The sequence below is a fragment of the Cetorhinus maximus genome, chromosome 8 (genome assembly GCF_964194155.1).
Source record: "Cetorhinus maximus chromosome 8, sCetMax3.hap1.1, whole genome shotgun sequence".
Classification (NCBI taxonomy): Eukaryota; Metazoa; Chordata; class Chondrichthyes; order Lamniformes; family Cetorhinidae; genus Cetorhinus; species Cetorhinus maximus.
In genome coordinates this window covers 141872049-141896845 of record NC_135886.1, presented here as the reverse complement: position 1 = coordinate 141896845, position 24797 = coordinate 141872049, and the positions used below count along the sequence as shown (strand labels likewise).

General features: G+C 44.4%; 1 protein-coding gene across 1 annotated transcript in view; it reads right to left on the bottom strand.

Moving 5' to 3' along the window:
- The window catches only part of LOC144683222 (uncharacterized), a 75576-nt gene that overhangs the window by 27208 nt on the left and 23571 nt on the right, over positions 1 to 24797 (bottom strand). Inside the window, exons 4-9 of the mRNA XM_078546178.1 lie at positions 19536 to 19637; positions 10191 to 10256; positions 8029 to 8091; positions 7733 to 7786; positions 6706 to 6777; positions 5750 to 5803 (exon numbers count right to left, since the gene is read on the bottom strand). Of these exons, the coding sequence (XP_078402304.1) occupies positions 5750 to 5803; positions 6706 to 6777; positions 7733 to 7786; positions 8029 to 8091; positions 10191 to 10256; positions 19536 to 19637 (411 nt within the window). The remainder of the gene's footprint in view (positions 1 to 5749; positions 5804 to 6705; positions 6778 to 7732; positions 7787 to 8028; positions 8092 to 10190; positions 10257 to 19535; positions 19638 to 24797) is intronic.

Genomic DNA, 24797 nt, shown 5'->3' with positions numbered 1-24797 from the left:
ATACATAAATAATCTTGACTTGGGTGTACAGGGCACAATTTCAAAATTCGTGGCTGACACAAAATGTGGATGTATTATGTATTATGGGCTGTGTGGTGGATAGTTATGGACTTCAAGAGGATATAGGCTGATGGAATGGTCAGACACGCGGTGTATGAAGTTTGATGCAGAGATGTGTGAAATGGTGCATTACGGTGGGAAGAATGAGAAAATGCAAGAAAATATACAATTCTAAATGGGGTGCAGGAACAGTGAGACCTGGGGGTATATGTGCACAAGTTGTTAATGGTGGCAGGGGAGGTTGAGAAAGCAGTTAATCAAACATACAAGATGCTGGGTTTTATAAATAGAGGAATAGGCCAGGTTCTTCTGGTCCTGCCAAAAGTCAATGGACTTTGGCTGGTCCATTGCATCCCCCACGACGGGTTCCACCACGGCAGGGCTGAAAAATCCCGGCCCTGGAGCACAAAAGCAAGGAAGTCATGGTGAACCTTTACAAAACACTGGTTCGGACTCAACTGGAGTAGTGTGTCAAATTTGAGGCACCACACTTTAGGAAGCACGTGAAAGCTTTGGAGAGGGTGCAGGAAAGTTTATTAACAATGGTTCTGGGGATGAGAGGCTTTAGTTCCGTGAATAGATTGCAGAAGCTAGGGCTATTATCCTAAGTGAAGAGAAGGTTGAGAGGAGATTTGATAGAGATTTTCAAAATCTTGAGGGCCTGGACAGAGTAGATAGGGAGAAACTGTTCCTATTAGCGGAAGGGCAGGGACCAGAGGGCACTTATTTAAGGGAAATGGCAAAAGAACCAAAGACGGCATGAGGGTAGCTTTTTACGTTGTAAGTAGTTAGGATCTAAAATGCACTGCCCGAGAATGTAGTGGAGGCTGATTCAATTGTGGTTTTTTTGAAAGGAAATTGGATAATTATCAGAATGGAAAAAAAGTTGCGGTGCTATGGGGGAAAAGGTGGGGTAGTGGGACGAATTGAGTTACTCTTGCAGAGACATGGCAAGGATATGATGGGGTAAATGGCCTGCTTCTGTGCTTTAACCATTCTATGATTCGATGAAGTGAGGCTCTGTTAATGGGATAACTCATTTTAAAAGTTTATACATTTACTTGCAGTACCTGTGCCCTTGCTCCCACCGCCCCTTTAGAATTCTATCTTTTTTTGCATTTTCTTGTTCTTTTACCAAAATAACACAGACATAGAGGCCAAGAGTAATGTATCTAATTTTGCTTATGACACAATGCTAGGTTGGAATGTAAGATGTAACAAGGCACAAAGAGGTTGGAAAGACACTTAGATAGGTTAAGTGAGTGGGCAACAAAGTGACAGATGGAGTATAATGTGGGGCAGTATGAGGTTAATCACTTTGATAGTAAGAAGAGAAAAGCAGAATGGGTAGAATCATACGAGGCGCCAGATTCCCTGCATCCCCCGCCCCAGCTAAAAAGTCAGGGGAGGGGGGGAACCCTACATTGGGGAACATCAGCTTCCATGTTAGGCTGGAACGTGGATTTCCGCCCCTCAGAAACAGGATGTCCTGCCTCAAAGAGCTACCTGCCAATTGGAGGTTGGCATCTCTCCAGAACTTTGGATGGAGGCATGCGGTGCCCTCTGTTGTAGGGTTGTGGGTCTTAATGAAGTCTTCATAGTCTTAAGTCGGTTAACTATGTATTTATTAACGACAAGGACTATGTACATATATACAGTAAAGGGTTCAAGCTAGGAACTGTCTCCATGCTTGCTTGGGCACACAGCTCTGTGCAACACTAAACTGACCCCTAGGTTCAGATTGTGTTCTCTTCGGTCTTGTATCAGTCTTCACTATAGAGGATTCAAATGACATCCCAGAAATAGCTGTAAATCAGGAAATGGAAGGGAGGGAGGAACTCAAGAAAATTACAATCACCAGGGAAGTGGTACTGAGCAAATTGTTGGAGCTGCAGGCTGACGAGTCCCCAGGTCCTGATGGACTTCTTCCTAGGATCTCAAAAGAAGTGGCTAGTGAAATAGTTGATGCATTGGCATCAATTTTCCAAAATTCTCTAGATTAGGAGAAGGACCCATTCAATTGGAAAATAGCTAATGTAACTCGTTTATTCAAAAAGGGAGACAAAAAGCAGGAAGCTACAGGCCAGTTAGCCTAACATCTGTCATAGGGAAAATGTTAGAAGCTGTTATTAAAGATGTTACAGCAGCACACTCAGAAAAATTCAAGGTAATCAGGCAGAGTCAACATGGTTTTGTAACAGGGAAATTGTGTTCAACCAATTTATTGGAGTTCTTTGAAGAAGTAACATGTGCTGTGGATAAAGGGTGAATGCACTGTACTTAGATTTCCAGAAGGCATTTGATTAGGTGCCACATCAAAGGTTATTGAGAAAAATAGAAGCTCATGGTGTAGCAAGTAACATACTGGCATGGATAGAAGATTGGCTAGCTAACAGGAAACAGGGTAGGTATAAATGGGTAATTTTCTGGTTGGCAAGATGTAACAAATGGTGTGCCACAAGGATTAGTGCTGGGGCCTCAATGTTTTACAATTTATATAAATGACTTGGATGAAGGGACCAAAGGTATGGTTGCTAAATTTGCTGATGACACAAAGACAGGTAGGAAAGTAAGTTGCGAACAGGACATAAGGAGGCTACAAATGGATATAGATAGGTTAAGTGATTGGGCAAAGATCTGGTAAATGGAGTATAATGTGGGAAAATGTGAAATTATCCATTTTGGCAGGAAGAATAAAGAAGAAGCATATTATCTAAACGGCGAGGGATTGCAGAGCTCTGACATGCAGAGGGATCTGGCTGTCCTAGAGCATGAACCGTAAAAGGTTAGTATGCAGGTAAAGAGAGTAAGTAGCAAAGCTAGTAGCATGTTATCGTTTATTGTGAGGGGAATTGAACACAAAAGTATGGAGGTTATGTTTTAGTTATACAGGGCATTGGTCAGACCACATCTGCAATACTGTGTACAGTATTGGTCTCCTTATTTAAGGAAGGATGTAAATGCATTGGAAGCAGTTCAGAGAAGGTTTAGTAGACTAATACTTGGAATGGGCAGGTTGTCTTATGAGAAAAAGTTGGACGGGCTAGGCTTGTATCCGCTGGAGTTTAAAAGAGGAAGAGGTGATTTGATTGAAACATAAGAAGATAAGAACTAGGAGCAGGATTAGGCAATTCAGCCCCTCGAGCCTGCCCCGCCATTCAACACGATCATGGCTGATCTCATTTCGGCCTCAACTCCAATTTCCTGCCCTCATACATATAACATAACATATATGATAATATATATAACATATAAGATTCTGCGGGGTGTTGACAGGGTGGATGTGGAAAGAATGTTTCTTCTTATGGGAGAATCTAAAACTGGAGGTCATGTTTAAAAATAAGGGGTTGCCCATTTAAGACAGAGATGAAGAGAATGTTTTTTCCCTCAGAAGGTGGGGAGTCTTTGGAACTCTCTTCCTCAAATGCAGTGGAAGCAGAGTCTTTGAATATTTTTAAGGAATGTGGACAGATTCTTGATAAGCAAGGGGATAAAAGGTTATCGGGGTTGGGCAGAAATATGGAGTTGAGGTTACAATCAGATCAGCCAGGCCCTTATTGAATGGCAGAGCAGGCTCGAGGGGCCGAGTGGCCTACTCCTGCTCCTAATTAGTATGTCCATATGCTCTTACATCACTGTGTGGGCAGTACTGTAGTCAGTCCCACGTTAACCCTATATAATCATTTGGTAGCACAGAACTAGAGTATTGCTGAAAAAAGACATTTTGTCAAAGCTTTTCATGCTGCACTCAGCAGGACATTTTGCAAGAATACAATGTATAGGAAAACAACAAATTTATACTGTATGAGAAGCGAGTGCTGATTGGTTGGCAAGCAAATGGTAGAGGCATTGCCATGGAGAATGCACCGGTTGATGGTTACTGAGAGTTAGCTGCCAAGCATTGTTTGAAATTTAAACTAGGCAGCTTGACTCTGATTGGACAAAGCATTGCCCTGAGGAATAAACCAGCACAATGTGTGTACATATTCTTTCTGTCTGCAAAGAACAGGGCCCTGTGTCTTAATATAAGCAAATGTACACGCAAATGCACACGCAAATGCACCACACTGCAAGCCTGACTAACAATCTTAAATTAGTTGTCAGCATAATTTTTAGCGCACTGAGGATTATTGAGCAAATGTTGTCCAATCGTGGAATAACAACTAATGTTGGACACTGTGTTTTGAGTTTTGTAAGCACGGGCTGGTTGGATATGGTCTGTAACCTGTCCATTGCAAACAGCGGCTGGGACATGCTGTTTGATACGATCTGCCAGCCTTTGGGATGTGCGACCTACATACCTAGCATCACACTGGCACTGAAATTCATACACCACATTACTCATTTGTGTGATTGGCAGAACGTCTTTTGAGTTTGACAGCAGCATCCTGTTAGTGGCGAATACCACTCATGTTGCAACTGCGTAGTAGCAGCGTGAAACAGCTAGCTTCACCTGTTGCTCAAATTTTTGAAATACCTTATCCTTCCAGGGTAACTGAGGTGGACTGGGAATTTTTCAGGGCCAAAAGTGACAGCCTCACGCCATCATGAGTTTGTCCAATATACATCGCAAAATGATTTGATCAGGGTAGCCATTATCCCGCAGGATGTCTTTGATGTGCCCTATTTCAGCATCAAGCTTGCATGGTGAGCAAATGGCTCAGGCCCTATTTACGAGGTTGCCGATAAGGCCAATCTTACAGCGCGTGAAACTGTAAGAATCCCAATACGTATATTGACCAGTGAAGGTAAGGTTGTGGCAGACCATGGTAGAGAATCCCCTGGCAGATTTCTCAATTAGTACGTCAAGGAAAGGGAGTTCATTTGACTGCTCCATTTCAAAAGTGTACTTGAGCGCAGGAGTAATGTGCTAGATGAATTTCAGCACCAGTGTGATGCTAGGTATGTAGGAAATACATCCAAAAGAGTGGCGGTTTGCATAAAACAGCATGTGCCTTCCATGGTTTGCAGCTGGTAAGGTACAGATCATACCCAACTAGCCTGTGCTTGCAAAACACAAAACACAGTGTCCAATATTAGAAGTGATTCTGTGATTGGACAATAGTTGCTAAATAATCCTCAATGTGCTAAAAATTATGCTGTCAATCAATTTAAGATTGTCAGTCAGGTTTGTTGTGTGACGCGTTTCTGTGTACTGGAAGCTATATACATTAATACACAGGGCCCTGTTCTTTGCAGGCAGAAAGAACATGTACACATATTGTACCTGTTTCAGTTAAACAAAATAAGTGACAGGTGGTTCATTCCTCAGGTCAATGCATTGACCTATCAGAGTGAAGCTTCCTGGTTTAAATTTCAAACAATGCTTGGCAGTTAACTGTCAGTCACTGTCAATTTGTGCATTCTTTATGGAAACGTCTCCACCAATCAGAGTCCATTTGCTAACCAATCATCACTCTCTTTTCATACAGTATAAATTTGTTGTTTTCCCTTACATTGTATTCTTGTGAATTGTCCTGATTAGTGCAAGATGAAAAGCTTTGACAAAGTGTCTCTTTTTCAACCCTATACGTGCCAGAACCCTTAAACTACACTCCCTTACCCTTTCCACTCTTTTCTTGGGGCCAATTATTCCCTCCACTTTATTAACCTGAATCATGCACAGTCACAGCAGATCTGCAAATTATATATAATTAGCAAATGCAATTATGAGAAACTGGATGTTTACCTGGTATTGGCCTCTTCTCAATTATTTCTTCTTCAGTGTTTACAAAGTGTTCTTCTGCATGACATTATGAAATTATTTTGTTAACAAAGTCAGATGCTGCTCTAATAATCTATTATAAATTACAAATGCTGTCGATATTGTAATTTTCCATATCAAATTGCACTAAAATCCCCTGGGCAGAATGTTCCCTACGGGCTCCAAGACCCCACTGATACCCTGAATGCTGCATTTTCTCGGCAAAGATCTCCCTCCAGCCCAGTAAAGCTGCCTCTAAAAATAATTCCACAGTTCCAACCTCTCTCCACCCGAAGCACAAAGTCTGGATTCAGAAAACCCCCTAATCCCCCCCACCCCCCCACCACACCCACAACTTATCTAATTGACCCCCAGGGAAACAAACAATCGCCACAGAGCAGAAATCTAAGAACATAAGAACTAAGAGCAGGAGTAGGCAATTCAGCCCCTCGAGCCTGCCCCGCCATTCAATACGATCATGGCTGATCTCATTTCGCCCTCAACTCCAATTTCCCGCCCTCTCCCCATAACCTTTCAACCCGTTACTAATTAAAAATCTATCTATCTCCTCCTTAAATTTATTCAGCGTCCCGGCATCCACTGCACTCTGAGGTAGTGAATTCCACAGATTCACAACCTTTTGAGAAAAGTAATTCCTCCTCATCTCTTATTTAAATCTACCACCCCTTATCAATCTTCCATGCTCTGCCTCATCCATTGGCACCCCCCTTCTTTTCACACCTACCTCTCCTTTCCCCAAGTTTCCTCTCTCCCTTGGTCTCACTTCTCTTTTGACCCATTCCCAGCCTCTATATGGTTTCCCCTCTAGAATCTGAGCCAACTATTCTCTTTACTTTCTCATCCTGCTTCACTTGAATCATGCTCAGTCACAGCAGCTCTGCATAATTAGGTAGCCCAACAATGTTGACCTGGATGTTCACCTGGTACTGTCCCCTTCTCAATCACTGCTATTCCTGGGGGTGTAGAGATTGTAGAGGCTGTAGTGGGTATTCCTGCAAATACATTAGAAAATTTCCCAGTTAATAAAATAATCTGCCATTGTATTTTATCACAAATTACAAATGCTTTGTTGTGTAGCAACTTTCCAACATTAATTGCATTTTAACTTCCTAGCTGGGATTTTCTAACCCCGCCTGCCGCTGGGGTCTTCCCGTCCTGCTGAAAGTCATTGGCTTTTTGCTGGCCCTCTGCATCCCTTGCGCTGGGTCTCGCCACGGTGGGGCCTGAAGACCCTGGCCCCTAACTCAGGTTTTGACGATAGGAAAACTCATTTTAAAAGAATTAGCGGAACACTGCAATATCTATGGTACCAGTACGTGGCACTGTGGGTGGTGTTTAAGTGTCAAAGAATTCATAAAATTCTCACCACTTTCCACCCTAAACACAACGTCTCAAATCGGAACCCTCCCTCCTCTATTAATCAGTTATTTCACCCCTAAGGATAAAACAATTCCCATTCCCCATGGAGCAGAAATGCGGCTTGTGGAGTAGGGCACATGTTCCCATCACCGCCTCCCCCAGTTAAGCAGGAGGTTGGACCTTGGGAATGCAAGAAACAATTCCTCACTGAAAAGATAACAATACAAACCCCAACATGAGTTTGCTGCCTGCTTCCTTCCACCCACCCCATGCTCCTCCCATTCCCCCTTCACCAATCTTCCCTGTTTCCCTTTCTCCACCTACATTCCTCCTTCCACACTCCTGGTCATACCTTCCATGCCCCTTTCCCCAAGTCTCTTCTTCCAGTCCATCTTCCACTTCCCTCTCTCCCTCCCTCTTTTCTCCCACCCTCCTATTCCCTGCCCCCTTATGTGTTCCCCTCTTCACTTGAGCCAATTATCTCTTTTGCCATTTTTTATCCTGCTTCACCTGAATCATGCTCAGTCACAGCCTATCTGTTACGTACGTTTAATTACCAAACCCAATGATGTTGAACTGGTTGTTTACCTGTTACTGGCTTCTTCACAATCACTTCTTTTGCAAAGGTTTTAATGGGTGTTACTGCATAAAGATTACAAAAAAATCTCAGTTAACAAAGTCAGCTGCTGTTTTAATATATTACAAACTTTTTATGGGTTGCAACTTTCCATCTTAATTTGTACTGAACCTCCTTCCCTTGGGTCCAGTTAGAAAAATTACTCCCTTTCTTTTCTCGCTCTTCTTCCCTGAATCATGGTCAGTCATAGCAGAGCTACAACTCGTGTTTAATTAGTAAACCCCATGATGTTCAGCTGGATGTTTACCTTTTGCTGCTTGTGTTGGCTTCTCCTCAATTAAGTTTGTTACAGGGGTTTCAAAGTATATTTCTATATGGACATAAGAAAAATATTTTGGTTAACAAAATAATCTTCTGTTGTATCAATCTATTATAAATTACAAATGTGCGGTTGCAATTTTCCATCTTAAATTGCATTGAAACGCTTCAAGTCAGGCAGAGCCAATGGAAACAGAAGCACAGCAATAATGTGATTTGAATATGATCCAGAGGCCTGGACTAATGTTCTGGAGGCATAAGCTCAAATCCCACCACGGCAGCTAGGGAATTTAAATTCAATTAAATAAATAAGTCCAGGATACAAAGCTGGACCCAGTAATGATGACCATGAGACTATCAGATTATCATAAAAACCCATCAGGTTCACTAATCTCCTTTAGGAAGGAAACCTGCCAGCCCTACTTGGTCTGGCCTAGTTTTGTCTCCAGACCCACAGCAATGTGGCTGACTCATAATTACTCTCTGAAATGGCCTTGCAAACCATTGATGCAATTTCCCTCATCAGAAAAAAATCAAATAAGAATAAAACTGAATGAACCACACACTGGATATGACAAAGGCGTACCCTGCCCAATCGACCCTGCAAATTCCTTACTAACATCGAAGGGCTTGTGCCAAAATTGCATTTCCTTCATCAGCCTTCTCTGTTACCAAGACATTGAATTCGTCAAACACAATCTGCCTTTCACAAATCCCTGTGCTGGCCTTTCTTAATTAACTCAAACCTTTCCAAGTGCTTGTTGATTTTTTCCCCTCATTATTGTTTCTACTGGCCTGTACTTGCTAGGAATGTACCTTCTTTCTTAAAAAAAGGTTGGCACATTTGCCATCCTCCAGTACCCTGGCACCTCCCCGTATCTAGGTAAGATTGGAAGATTATGGCAAGCCCTTCAGCTATCTCTACTCACACTACCTTTAGCAAGCCATCCAGGCCAGGTGACTTATCCAGTCCTAGTATGACCAGCCTTTCCAGTGCATCCTGTTTATCAATTTTCACCCCATCCATTACCTCTGACATCCACTTATTCCACTGATATTTTATCAACATCCTCTTCCTCAGTAAACAGTGGCACAAAGTAATCATTAAATATTCTAGCCTTGTCCTGTGCCATCAAGCATATATCATGAACCTTGTTCCTAATAGGTCCCACCCCACCTTTTACTGTTTATGTTGATAAAAAAATTTTTGGCTCCCCTTTCAGGTTCAGTGCTATTCTATTCTTATACTCTTCCTTTGGCAGAAGTATTTGCCTCTTCATTTCCCTTCCCTATTTATTGTTTTTGGCCTGGTTCTCACTTAAAGAATTTACTTGATATGCAAGATATACCCTCGGTTTCTTTCATCATATTCTGTATCTGCCACTGTCATCCACAGAGCTGTGGTTTGGGTTCCCCTACCTTTTCCCTGTGTTGGGGTATGCCTAGCCTGTACCGGAAACATTTCCTCCTTAAAGATCACCCAATATTCCAGTACCGTTTTCCTATTATTCCTGGGTTCCATTTCACCCTGGCTAGATTCCCTCTCATCCCATTGAAGTTAGCTCTTTTCCAATTTGGAAGTTCTACTTTAGATTGTTCCTTGCTTTTTCCCATTGTCTTATGATACGATAATCACTCTTACTCAAGTGTTCTGCCCCTCCCACCCTTCCCCAGCACCTGATCCAGCAATCCCTTGTTTCTAGTTGGGCCAAGAGCATACTGGTCAAGGAAGCTCTCCTGAACATATTTCAGAAATTCATCCCCCTCCTTACCCTTCACTCTAATATTATTCCAATCAATATTTAGGTAATTAAAGTCCCCCAATATCACCACTCTATAGTTCTTGCAAGCCTTCCATATTCTTCTTTCTCCACCAACCAACCACCTTCCATGTTTCCCATTCACAACTTCTAGAACACCCTCCCAAGTCTCCTCTCCCCAGTCTCCTTTCTTTTCCCTCTTCTTTCCCCCCACCCCGGCCCTTTTCTCCTGTCCTTCCATTCCCTGTCCACTTACCCATTCCCCTCTTCACTCAGATCCTGACATTCCCTTTGCTGTCTCAGCCTGCTTCATCTGAATCATGCTCCACCACAGCAGACCTGTAATTTATATTGAATTAGCAAATCCAATGCTGTTGAACTGGATGTTTACCTAATACTGCTTCAGATGGCTTCGTTTTAATCGATTCTTTTGCAGGATGTACATCAAAGTATAGTCCTGCATGGGAATAGGAAAAATATCTTGGTTAATAAAATCATCTACTGTTATAATAATCTATTACAAATTACAAATGTTTTGTTGGTTTTCAATGAAATTCCTCCGAGTGTGGCCCAGTCAATGGGAAAGCTTCACATTTACAGGGGGAAGTGGCTGGTTATGGAATGGGCTAGAATTTTAGTCAGCAATGAGTGACCATCACTAGCTGTTCGTAGAATCAAAGGGCAGAATTTTTGCCTCGTCAGGCGGGCGCGCACCCAACCCGAACAGGGGGGAAATAGTGCATGATGACGTCAGACGAGCACTCCAATATCATCACGTCTTCGCGTGATATTTCAGTCAGCGGGCGGGCGTGAGAGGCGGCAGCGGGCCCACCAACAATAAGCAACTAATTGAATAGAACTTTTCGCTGCCCGGCCAACCTTACAGTTGGCGGGTGGGCGATTAGGCCAAGCAGTCTTTGTATTTTTGCGAAACCTCATCCACGGCCCCCTCAGGATCTTATATGTTTCAATCAAGTTGCCTTTTACTCTTCTAAACTCCAGAGGATGCAACCTTTCCTCATAGGACAACCCATCCATTCCAGGTATTAGTCTAGTAAACCTTCTCTGAACTGCTTCCAACATATTTACATCCTTCCTTAAATAAAGAGACCAATACTGTACACAATACTCTAAATGTTGTCTCACTGGTGCCCTGTACAACTGAAGCATAACTTCCCTACTTTTGTATTCAATTCCCATCACAATAAACGATGACATTCTACTAGATTTCCTAATTACTTGCTGTACCTGCAAAACAGCTTTTAGTCATTCACGTACTAGGACACCCAGATCCCTCTGCACCTTGGAGCTCTGCAATTTTTCACCATTTAGATAATATGCTTCTCTTTTATTCTTCCTTCCAAAATGGACAATTTCACATTTTCCGATATTATACTCTATTTGCCAGATCTTTGCCCACTCCCTTAACCTATCTATACCTTTTTGTAGCCTATATGTCAGTTAGAATATTTACTTCTAAGTCAAAATGTGTACAGAAAGCAAAACAATGATAGCTTGTATTTATACATGGCTCAACATGTTCCCTCTAGGGTGATAGGAAGGAGTAACAAGCCCAGAGAACCATGGATGACCAGAGGTATTCAGGATACGATGAGAAGGAAAAGAGAGGCTTTTTTTTAAGCAGGTACAAGGGGATCAAATCAGCGGAGGCATTAGTGGAGTACAAAAAGTGCAGGGTGGAGCTTAAGAAAGCAATTAGGAGAGCAAAGAGAGGATATGAGAAAGCTCTGGCTGGTAAAAGTAGGGAAAATCCCAAGATATTCTATAAGTATATCAATGGGAAGAGGATAATCAGGGAAAGAGTAGGGCCCATTAGGGACCAGGGGGCAATCTATGGGGTGGAGCCAGAGGACATCGCTGGAGTGTTGAACTTCACATCCGTCTTCATCCAAGAGAATGAGGATGAAGGTATGGAACTCGGGGAGAGAGACTGTGAGGTTCCTGAGCAAATTGATATAGGGAGTGACAAGGTATTGGAGGTGTTGGCAGGCTTAAAAGTGGACAAATCTCCAGGTCCGGATGATTTGTGTCCAAGGCTGCTGAGGGAGGCAAGGGAGGAGATCGCAGGGGCTCTGATCCAAATTTTTAATTCCTCTCTGGCCACGGGGGAGGTGCCAGATGACTGGAGAACAGCTAATGTGGTTCCGCTATCTAAAAAGGGTTGTAGAGAGAAGCCAGGGAACTACAGGCCAGTGAGTCTCATGTCAGTGGTAGGGAAACTATTGGAGAAAATTCTGAAGGAGAGAATCTATCTCCACTTGGAGAGGCAAGGTTTGATCAGGGATAGTCAGCATGGCTTTGTCAGAGGGAGGTCATGCCTCACAAATTTGATTGAATTTTTTGAGGAGGTGACCAGGTGTGTAGATGAGGGTAGTGCAGTTGATGTAGTTTATATGGATTTCAGCAAAGCCTTTGACAAGGTCCCACATGGGAGACTTATAAAGAAGGCAAATGCACATGGGATACAGGGTAATTTGATAAGGTGGATTCAAAATTGGCTTAGCTGTAGGAGACAGAGGGTAATAACAGAATGATGCCTTAGTGACTGGAAGCCAGTGTCCAGTGGCGTACCACAGGGATCTGTGCTGGGTCCCCTATTATTTGTCATTTATATAAACGACATAGATGACTATGTAGAGGGTAGGATTAGTAAGTTTGCGGATGACACAAAGATTGGCCGGGTGGTTAACAGTGAGGTTGAGTGTCTTGGGCTACAGGAAGATATGGACGGGATGGTCAAATGGGCAGATAAGTAGCAGATGGAATTTAACCCTGAAAAGTGTGAGGTGATACACTTTGGAAGGAGTAATTTGACAAGGAAGTATTCAATGAACGACATGACACTAGGAAGTTCTGAGGAACAAAGGGACCTTGGAGTGTCTGTCAATAGATCTCTGAAGGCAGAGGGGCATGTTAGTGGGGTGGTGAAAAAGGCATATGGGACACTTGCCTTTATCAATCGAGGCATGGATTACAAAAGTAGGGAGGTCATGTTGGAGTTGTATAGAACCTTGGTGAGGCCACAGCTGGAGTACTGTGTGCAGTTCTGGTCGCCACATTTTTGGAAGGGTGTAATTGCACTGGAGGGTGTGCAGAGGAGATTCACCAGGATGTTGCTTCACATCCTTTAAAAAGTACCTGGATGAGCATTTGGCACGTCATAACATTCAAGGCTATGGGCCAAGTGCTGGTAAATGGGATTAGGTAGGTAGGTCAGGTGTTACTCACAAGTTGGTGCAGACTCGATGTGCCAAAGGGCCTCTTCTGCACTGTGTGATTCTGTGAATCTATATATTGCCTTTCACAACCTTGAGATATCCAATAGCTCTTTGCAGAAAATGAAGTGATTCCAAAGTGTAATATAAAGGGAAGCAACAACTACAAGCTCCCGCAAACAGCAATGAAATAAATGACCAAATCATCTGTTTCAGTGATGTTGATCAAGGGATAAATACTGGCCAAGACACCAGGGAGAACTCCCCTGTTCTTCTTTGAATAGTGCCATTGTAGCTTTTTAAAAAAAATTATAGAGTGCTTCTCACAACCACTGGACATCCCAAATCGCTTTACAGCAAATGATATTCAGTGTTGTAGAAACGTGGCAGCCAATTTGCGCACAGAAGCTCCGTCAACCAACAATGTGACGATGACCAGTTATCCAGTTTGTGAGACATTGAGGGATAAACATGCCATGGGGACACATCCGATGCTGCCCCCCTTCCTCCATCTCCCCACCCCCCCCTCTCCCACCCACCACAAACCTGCACAGGGAAACCTACCAGGTTAGCTGCTTGGATGGGTTTTTCCTGCCGCTGGTTAAATCCTGATGGTGAAGGGATGAGGACCTTAAGCGGGCATTAATTGCCCATTTAAGGGCCTCAATTGGCCCTCTAGTTGAGTGGGCACCCAACGCCACCCAGCCGCTCATAAATTGCGGCGGTGGGAGGGGTGGATGGGTAGGTGGCAAACAGGCCACTTGGTGGGTTTTATATACCCCACCCCCTGGCAGGGGTGTATAAAATCCAGCCACTGGACACCATGATCAATTCTGGGGGAAGTGGGGCCTGTACAGGCCGGTTGGATAGCACCTCAACAGGACTGGGATCAATGTCCTCATAGGGCTGTTTTCCAATGCTGTTGGATTGGGTTTAAACTAACTTGGCAGGAGAATGGGAACCAGGATGTAGCATTAGAAAGGAGAAACAAGATGCATGAAGGATTGGGAGGGAAAAATAACACTACAGTAAGACATAGTAAGGTTTTAGATGGGGTTAGAATAACAGGGAATGTAATAAGACATAAATTGAGTTTACTGTGTATATATGTAATCAGACGTGGCAAATAAGATTGGTGAGCTGCAGTTGCAGATACCAACATGGGAATATGATGTCATGGCAATAGCGAAGGCCTGGCTCAAAAGCGGGTGGGACTGGGTATAAAATATTCCTGGATATAACATGTTCAAGAAAGATAGGGAAGAAAAGAATGGAGGAGGGGTAGCAGAATTGATTAAAGAGAATATTACTAGGCTGGAGAGAGATGATGTCCTGGAGGAATCAAGGAATGAATCTACCTGGTTAGAGCTAAGAAACAATCGAAGTGCCATTACATGAATGTGTGTATTCTATAGGCCACCAACTAGTGGGAAAGATATAGAGGAACAAATCTGCAGAGATTTTCAGAAATTACAAGAGGTACAAAAACTAGGTTACTGGTATTGGGCAACATCAATTATCCTAATACAGAGTCAGATAGTAATAGTGCAAAGGGCAGAGATGGGGAATTGTTTCTGAAGCGTGTTTAGGGAAGTTTTCTTGATCGGTTAGGTTTCTGGCCCAACAAGGAAGGAGGCATAGCTGGATCTGTTTGTTTACAGTGAGGCGTGTCAAGTGGATCAAGTGTCAGTTGGTAACATTTATGTAACAGTCACCATAGTATCACAACATTCAGATTAGCTATGGGACAGGCCAAGGAGAAATACAGAATAAAAAGGGTAAACTTCAACTAGGTAAGAACGAATCTGTCCCAGATAAATTAGAATCAAAGATTGGTAAGCAAAACTAATGGAAACAAGTGGCTGCCTTTAACAAGGAGCTAGTTCAGGTGCAGTCCAGTACATTTTCCCCTTGTGGGAATGTACAAGAAACAAAGCCAGAGTTCCCCAGATGACGAAAGAGACAGACAGTTAGATGAAGCTGAAAAAGGCATGACAGATGTCACGCTGATAATACAATTGAGAATTAGTCTGAATATGAAAAGTCCAGTGGGAAAGCGAACATAGGAATAAGAACAGCAAAGAGAGTATGAGAAGAAACTGGCAGCTAACGTAAAAGGGAATCCAGAAGTCTTCTATAGACATATAAGCAGTAAAACGGGTGGGACTGATTAGGTGCCAAAAAAAGAAATCTACCCATGTAGACAAAGGGCATGGCTGAGGTACTAAATGAGTACTTTACATCTGTCTTCACCAAGGAAGAAAATGCTGCTGAAGTCAAAGGTGGCAGATAAGTTCCTGTGCTAAAAATTGATGAAGAGGTGGTATTAGAAAAGCTGGTTGTATTGCAGTTGATAAGTCACTAGGATTGGATGCAATGTAACTGAGGGTGCAGAATGAAGTAAGGAGGGAAATTGTAGAGGCACTGGCCATAATCTTCCAACCTTCCTTAGAAACAGGGGTGGTGCAAGAGGACTGGAAAATTGCAAATGTTATACCCTTGTTCAAAGAATGGTGAGTGTAAATCCAGCAACTAGGGGACAGCCAATTTAACTTTGGTGGTGGGAAAGCTGTTAGAAACGATAATCTAGAGGGAAAAAATAACATCACATGAACAAGTGTGGATTAATTAAGGAAAGACAGCAAAGATTTGTTACAGTGGTAGGGAAGATTGACAAAATAGTTAAAAAAGGTGTATGGGATCCTGGTCTTTGTAAATTGAGAGAAGACTATAAAAGCAAGGAAATTATCACGAATCTTTACAAATCCCTGGTTCCACCGCAAATGGAATATTGTGCCCGAGTCTAGGGGCAGGATTTGCAGCTCGGTGTGGGGGCATACGTACGAGCATGAAATAGCGCACGTTGATGTTGGGAGAGCATCCCAACGTCATTGCGCACTTGCACGATATTTCGGTCGGCAGGTGAGAGGCCTATTAAGGCCCTTAAGCTGGTAATTAAGTTGAATTTTTCGCTGCCCGTCCATCCATATGGCCTGGCGGCCTTTGCGTTTTTTGCAAAACCTCACCCACAGGGGGGGATGAGGTTTCCGTCATTAAATGAAAAAAAAAATGTTTGGGCAGGATTTTAATAATCACCATGTAAAGGTGCATGAGTCCACTGTGCGGACATTTTTTCCGAGTTTTTAACATCTTTAATTTTGTTTGTAAAAATTTTCAGCTCCCTGAGGCAGCCTTCAGGGAGTTTTCAATGAGCGCACCCCTGTGCATGCGCAAACTTCAGCGCTCATGCTCCTCCCGCCCCCAACCTGCCAGTGCTAAAGCTCTCAATGCACATTTCACATTGGCTGGCTGTTAATTGGTCAGCCAGCGGGAAATCAATTTTGTTTAGCGGCCACTCCCGGGCCCGCCCGCCCGATGAGGGGAAAATTGTCTCCTAGGAACATACTTTAGGAAAGATGTGAAGACTTTAGAGAGGGCACAGGAAAGATTTATGAGAATGTTTCCAGGGATGAGGGACTTCAGTTATGTGGCTAGATTGGAGAAGCCCAGAGGAGATTTAATAGAGGCGATCAAAATCATGAGGAGTCTAGGCAGAGTAGATAGAGATAAACTGTTCCCATTGGTCAAGGTGTTGAAAATCAGAGGTAGCAGGTTTAAAGTGTTTGGCAAAGGCATCATGAGGAAAGGCTTTCTTACACAGCATGCAGTTGAGATCTGGAATACACTGCCTGAGAGTGTGGTGGAGGCAGATTCTATCATGGTTTTCAATAGGGAATTGGATAAGACCTGAAAGGGGAAAAATTTGCAGGGCTAGGGAAAGGGTGAGGGAGTGGGACTAATTAGATAACCTTTTTCAAGAGCAGGCACAAGCATTATGGGACCAATGGCTTCCTTTAGTACTGTATCATTCAAAGGTTTTGTTAAAACACCAACAAGACAAATCTGGTAAGCCTATTCAGTCTTTGTACATTAACATTTTCAACAGTATTAATCTCTGTTCCTATTTCACCCAGAAATGCAAAAGAAACATTTTTTTAATCATATCAATGCATATACTTTTATATCTCATGGTCAATATCAACTCTGAATTAGCACATCAATCCAATTTGAAATGTCAAGGCTCTTGGGCAATGTAAATTGGGCAATGGACAACAATATATGATAAAATTCAATAGGCTGAATTTCTTGGAGAACCTGCTTATGGTTAACTACTCTTCTGCTACAAAATGTACTTGCATCAGCAAGGTCTTCAATGCACAACACATGCCAACAATGGAAATATGGGGCAGGATTTTTCCGTCGGTGTGCGGGGGCGGGCCCAACACGCCGACGCGTAAAATGACGCGCGATGACATCGGGCGTGCGTCCCGATGTCATCGCACATAGTTCCGGTCAGCGGGCGTACGCCGGATATGGCTGCGCACCCGCTGATATGTAAACCGTCTATTAAGGCCATTAAGGATCTAATTAAGGTTATTGTCATTGCTGCCCATCCAACCTTAGGGTCGGCGGGCAGACGAAAAGGCCAAGCGGCCATCGCATTTTTTAGGAAACCTCATCCACGAGCGGGATGAGGTTTCTTAAAGCTTTTATTTAAACAAAAATACATTTTCATACAAATAAAAACATGTCCCATCTCCTGTGACACAGTCATGAGCGGACATGTTTAAATAAATTTATAAACCTTTTATTTCATAACTTCAGAAGTCTCTCTGAGGCAGCTCCATGCATGCATGCGAAAGAGTGCTGGCCCAGACTCTCCCTCCACCCCCTGTCCGCACAGGTAGCGCTGAGGGCTACCAGTTGCGTCTTACGCTGGGCGGGCCTTATTTGGCCCGCCCGCGTAAAATGGCGCGGGGCCGATCGCGGGCGGCAATCGGATCTGCACCCGCTCCCACCAAGCCCGCCCGCTATATGGAAAATTCTACCCATAGCTTTTGCAAGAACCCCGGAGGTTGACAGCTGGTGGGGCTTTTCCTATTGTGCCATGGTAACCTCGCAGTGCTTTCAGTGGCACAGCAGAGGTCCCATGGGGAAATTCAGTAATGCTTGAGCCAGTATAAATAACTAGAAAATGTAACATCAATATTTGTATGCATGTGACTATACTGAATCTTTTGAAGGTCTAAATTCCAGGGCAGATTTCTAGTTGTGTAATTTGGCTGCAATTTATCATTTACTTTAAACAGGTGGGCTGGGATTTTTTGGCCCCGCTGCTAGAGCCACTTAAAACTCTGTTGGCTTCGGCAGGTCTGGAAGATCCCACCAGCGGGAGGGTCTGGAAGATCCCACCAGCGGGAGGGTCTGGAAGATCCCACCAGCGGGAGGGTCTGGAAGATCCCACCAGCGGGAGGGTCTGGAAGATCCCACCAGCGGGAGGGTCTGGAAGATCCCACCAGCGGGAGGGTCTGGAAGATCCCACCAGCGGGAGGGTCTGGAAGATCCCACCAGCGGGAGGGTCTGGAAGATCCCACCAGCGGGAGGGTCTGGAAGATCCCACCAGCGGGAGGGTCTGGAAGATCCCACCAGCGGGAGGGTCTGGAAGATCCCACCAGCGGGAGGGTCTGGAAGATCCCACCAGCGGGAGGGTCTGGAAGATCCCACCAGCGGGAGGGTCTGGAAGATCCCACCAGCGGGAGGGTCTGGAAGATCCCACCAGCGGGAGGGTCTGGAAGATCCCACCAGCGGGAGGGTCTGGAAGATCCCACCAGCGGGAGGGTCTGGAAGATCCCACCAGCGGGAGGGTCTGGAAGATCCCACCAGCGGGAGGGTCTGGAAGATCCCACCAGCGGGAGGGTCTGGAAGATCCCACCAGCGGGAGGGTCTGGAAGATCCCACCAGCGGGAGGGTCTGGAAGATCCCACCAGCGGGAGGGTCTGGAAGATCCCACCAGCGGGAGGGTCTGGAAGATCCCACCAGCGGGAGGGTCTGGAAGATCCCACCAGCGGGAGGGTCTGGAAGATCCCACCAGCGGGAGGGTCTGGAAGATCCCACCAGCGGGAGGGTCTGGAAGATCCCACCAGCGGGAGGGTCTGGAAGATCCCACCAGCGGGAGGGTCTGGAAGATCCCACCAGCGGGAGGGTCTGGAAGATCCCACCAGCGGGAGGGTCTGGAAGATCCCACCAGCGGGAGGGTCTGGAAGATCCCACCAGCGGGAGGGTCTGGAAGATCCCACCAGCGGGAGGGTCTGGAAGATCCCACCAGCGGGAGGGTCTGGAAGATCCCACCAGCGGGAGGGTCTGGAAGATCCCACCAGCGGGAGGGTCTGGAAGATCCCACCAGCGGGAGGGTCTGGAAGATCCCACCAGCGGGAGGGTCTGGAAGATCCCACCAGCGGGAGGGTCTGGAAGATCCCACCAGCGGGAGGGTCTGGAAGATCCCACCAGCGGGAGGGTCTGGAAGATCCCACCCCACATAGATTTTTTTTTAAATGATATTTTTGTGAAAATGCTTCCTTTGTGGAGGGCTGACAAAGTTTAATTGCTGTGGAAACACTTTTTTGTGCAAGAAATCAGTTTTATCTTAAAATTGTACTTACGACACTTGTCGTGCAAGTTGTTTATAATATCTTGTAGTTTCTCTACTGTATCATTGCTTTTTAGGTTACTATATACTGTAACGCCCCAATGTTGTTCTTCATCTACACAAGAAAGAGTAACATGTCAAGGTTGTTCTAAAATATTCCAGATAAGTGACATTAATGCCGAGTTCGCAAAGAGTAACGCTAAACGGAGGGTGTAGTAGCTTCTACTCTTATCCAACAACTGCCTCAAATTATTCCACCCTTCCCCTCCCCACTGATTCAACCATAGAGAAAGAAACAGAGTTCATGTTTCAGGGTGGTGGCCCTTCACCGGAACTTTGCTGTTGCAGAAGATATAACTTACCTACGTACACCAGTTTTCACAGAGAGCAGCTGATCAGTTGGGACAAATCAGGTTAACAATTAAAGCTCATCATCAAGTTCCAGGTGTAAGGAAAAGAAGGAAATTTTTAGCCTGACATTCAACGAGCATGCCTTGGGAAGCAATGAAACTGTGCTGATGGACAAAAATTCTTGTTTTTCAATCTTTTAAAATTAAACTTGCTGAGCTGTGGTAAGGCAATGGAAGTAAACAAATGCTATTGGAAAGAACAGATAGTGCGGACAAAGAAGAGACATTGGTATTTGGATAGGCTTTGGAGACTTCCCAAACTAGATAAGAAAGGGCCGTTCAGGAAATGTCCTCTGCTCCCTTTCCAAGGTGGAGAAGAACAGGAGCCAATAAAATTGCTCATAATATTCTTTGGATATTATTCAGACAGCTGTCTAATTTTCCTAACTATCTGCCGTGGAAATAAGGCTCCTGATGTAATGAACACGTAAAAAAATATATAATTTGCAGCAAAATCATTGGCCTTACTCTTCCCAGTTGCATATTCTGTGTTTGAAATACCTCCAATAACCTACTGTCCAGACCACAGCTCTTCTTTCAGAAGCCTGGGACTGGGCTTCATGGAAATTCCTACATCTCCCAATCTGATAGTTGAGTAAAGAGGCTTGCCCAGATGCAGCAGCACTATCTCTAGAATGCAGCATTGTGTCCCCAAGAATGCACCGTTAGCCTCAGAATGGATTAATTTGTCAGTATTATCCCCAAAAAAGCATAAATTTATAAAAATGCACCAATGTTATCCAAGGGGGTGCTTTATTTATCCATTCAATGTATCAGTATTATCTTCTTTTTCCTTTATTCTTTCACAAGATGCACAAGTCACTGGGAGGGCTAGCACTTGTAGCCCATCCATAATTGCCCTAAGTGGCTTGCTTGGACAGTTCAGAGGGCAATTAAGAGTCAACATTTCTGTGGGTAACATATAGGTCAGACCAGATAAGGATGGCAGATTTTCTTCCCTAAAGGGGCATTAGGGAACCAGATGGGTCTTTATGACAATCGATGATAGTTTCATGGTCACCATTACTACTGGCTTATATTCCAGATTTATTATTGGAATTTAAATTTCACCAGATGCCATGGTGGGATTTGAACCATACCCCCCCCACCCACCACAGCATTAGCCTGGGCCTCTGGATTACTCGTTCAGTGACATTACCACTCTGCCATCATCTCCCCTCGGATCTTCGGAATGCATCAGTATTATCTTCAGAATGCATTATCATTATCAATGTTAGTCAGAGCTGTTAGCGGAGTTGAGAGAAGCTGCTAAACGGAATGGGAATGAGAATGTGATTAAGTGATTTCTAATTTAAACCAAGGGGCAACAGTAAGTGAGTAAGTAAGTAAATTGGGGTAATCAGTTAGATCTCAGGTAAATAAAATGAACCTAATAGAGGATTCCAACATTACAGGGATCCAATTTGCATTAAATAAAAATCTGGCACATCTAAATAACATAGAAGATGTAAGGAGGTACTAGAGCAAAGAAGTTAATAAACAAAAAAAAATCAATTAATTAATTACAAATTCAAATTGAAAAACCTCTGACTAAATATAACCTAGATCTCGACTAAATCTATTATATCTGGTATGAAATTGCTACTGGCAAATAAATAAGCACAATAAATAGCAGCAAATAAGTAAGTTAATGGGAACAGCGGTGCAGGCTGTGTGTTGGGACTATATGTGGGTATTTGTGAGATTGTCCCATACAGCCACATCTGCAGAAAATGTTTCTGCCGCGAGACATTTCAGCTCAAAGTTTTTGAGCTGGAATGTAATTTGGAGATATTCTCAAACAACAGGTAGCGGAAGCAGAGAGTGGAATTATCAATTAGCTGTGTCGAGGGAACTAAGGGGGGGTAGAGGAGGAGGCCCTGTAGACACTGGTCCTGTCCAATAGATACAATGTCCCTGAAACCTCTGAGGATAAGGAGAAAGATTTTGAGGGCAAGTGGCACAATGCTGACCTAGGGAGAAATTTTCCCCCCGTTGCGGGGGGGTGGGGGGGGAGTACGGGAGCGGGCGTGCCTCCGATCGGCGCCCCTGGCCGGGGGCGTGCCACCATTTTTTGTGGGCAGGTCAATTAAGACCCTATGCGCTCCCTGTGCGAGCCGGAGGATTCCCTCAGCCAGGAGTGCACTCTTTCGGCATGCGCGTGAAGGAGCGCACAGATCCCCCTGAGGCTAAGTGCTGCCTCAGGGAGATCAGCTCTAATTTAAAACTTTTAATAAACGTGTTTAAAAATTTTCCCTGCCATGTCCCCTCATGAGTTGGGACATGTCCATAAGTTTTACTGAAACCTTTCTTAAAAATTTAAATACCCTCATGAAACCTCATCCCGCCCGTGGATGAGGTTTCATGCTTTTTCTGAAGCCCACCAGGGCTCCCGGCCTGCCCACCAGCCTTAGGGTTGGACAGGCAGGTCCATTAACAACCTTAATTAGTTTTTCAATGGCCTCAATAGGCCATTGACAGGTCGGCGGCAACACAGCTGACTCCGCTGCGCCCCCGCCGACCTGAAAATGGAAATGACGCGGGGTGACATCGGAGTTTTAGCTGACGTCATCCCGCATCATTTTACACATTGGAGAGAGGGCCCCACCCCCACTTGCCGACCAGAAGATCCTGCCCCGAGGCACATTGGAGCAGAAGACTATCCAAAGTGGGGGAGGAGCAGAATAGAAATGTAATTGTTCACACAATTCATAATTAGTGGGATCAACCTGGCACCACAATTGAAAGTTTTAAAGGGTGTGTTGCCTATCTAGTACCAGGGTAAGGGATATCTCAATATGTGGTTGGGAATGAATTTGAAAAGAGAGGCGTAAGATCCAGTTGCTGTTGACTGTGCTGGGACTGCTGCACTGAAGAGGTCAGCCATCCAATGCAAATAGAGGATGAATGATCTAATTCGTGCAACCAGGGTGTGGCAACCATCTCATCGCTCTAAACTCACACACTCAAGCCCATCACACATTCACTGGCATCTCACTCACTGCCAGCTCAAGGGACATCACCACTCACTCTTTCAGACACACCCTCACATCTCCATCTAGCCTCATCTGCTCTGGAGACTACCTCCCCAGGCATCACCATCTTTAGGCCACTTGCACAGATCAACATGGGCGCCCCCCCCACACACCCTGGGATATCCTCCTTCCCCAGTACAGCCCTCATCCTGCAGCCTCTTCCCTTGCCTGAGGCCACTTCTCCCCCTTCCCCAATTAAGGTCTTGCCCTGCAGCCATTGAAAAGCCACCCACATATGGCTGGTCTGGTAGGTAGAGACCTACCTGTGAGCCCCCCTGTAAGTGATGTGGTGCTGTCTGTGGCCTGGCACTGATGAAGTCCCGAGCGAAGTGCAGCCTGCCGGGTGCACGCCGCTTATGTGCTTTGTGAAATACATCGGTGTGTTTTCCTGCCAACATGGGCAGATGACCCAGCAGGTGGGATGAGTCCGGCGGGCTGGCTCTATAATGATATGCCGATGTACGACAATGAGGTTCCCAATGTCTGATGGCGGGAAACGCAGCCTGCCATCGGTGGGCTGAGCAGACAATTGTAAACTGGTTTCACACCGTCGTGAAACCAATCCCGCCATATTGTCCACTTATGCCACCAAACGCGCCCGACACAGCTGGGCACGGAAAAATCCGGCCTAAGTCTCGGGAATTAATAATGGAAAATTAGGAGATGGCAGATGAATTGAATAGGTATTTTGTACCTGTCTTTACTATAGATAGAGCTGTAAATCAGGAATTGGAAGGGAGGGAGGAACTCAAGAAAATTACAATCATCAGGGAAGCGGTACTGAGCAAATTGTTGGAGTTGCAGCTGACAAATCCCCAAGTGATGATGCATTTCATTCTAGGGTCTTAAAAGGAGTGGATAGTGAGTTAGTTGATGCGTTGGTTTTAATTTTCCAAAATTAACTGGATTCGGGGAAGGTTCCATTAGATTGGAAAATAGCTAATGTAACTCCTTTATTCAAAAAGGGAGGGAGACAGAAAGCAGGAAACTGTAGGCCAGTTAGCTTAACATCTGTCATAGGGAAAACATTAGAAGCTATTTTTAAAGACCTTATAGCAGGGCACCCGAAAAAATTCAGAGTAATTAGGCAGAGTCAACATGGCTTTGTGAGAAGGAAATCATGTTTAACCAATTTATTGGAGTTCTTTGAAGAAGTAACAGGTGCTGTGGGTAAACGGGAAACAGTGAATGTATGGTACTTAGATTTTCAGAAGGCATTTGATAACGTGCCACATCAAAGGTTATTGTGGAAAATAAAAGCTCATGGTGTGGCAGGTAACATATTGGCATGGATAGAAGATTGGTTAGCCAACAGGAAATAGAGAGTTGGCATAAATGGGTCATTTTCTGGTTGGCAGGATGTAATGAATGATGTGACACAGCATTCAGTGCTGGGGCCTCAACTTTTCACAATTTATATAAACGATTTGGATGAAGGGGCCAATGGTATGGTTGCTAAATTTGCTGATGACACAAAGATATGTAGGAAACTAAATTGTGAAGAGGACATAGGCTACAAAAAGATATAGATAGGTTAGCTGAGTGGGCAAAGTTCTGGCAAACGGAGTATAATGTGGGAAAATGTGAAATTGTCCATTTTGACAGGAAGAATGAAAAAGAAGCATATTATCTAAACAATGAGAGATTGCAGAGCTCTGAGATTCAGGGAGATCTGGGTGTCCTAGTGCATGAATCGCAAAAGGTTAGTTTGCAGGTACAGCGAGTAATTAGCAAAACTAATAGAATGTTATCATTTATTGCGAGGGGAATTGAATATAAGCGTAGGGAGGTTATGCTTCAGTTATACAGGGCATCGGTAAGACCATCTGG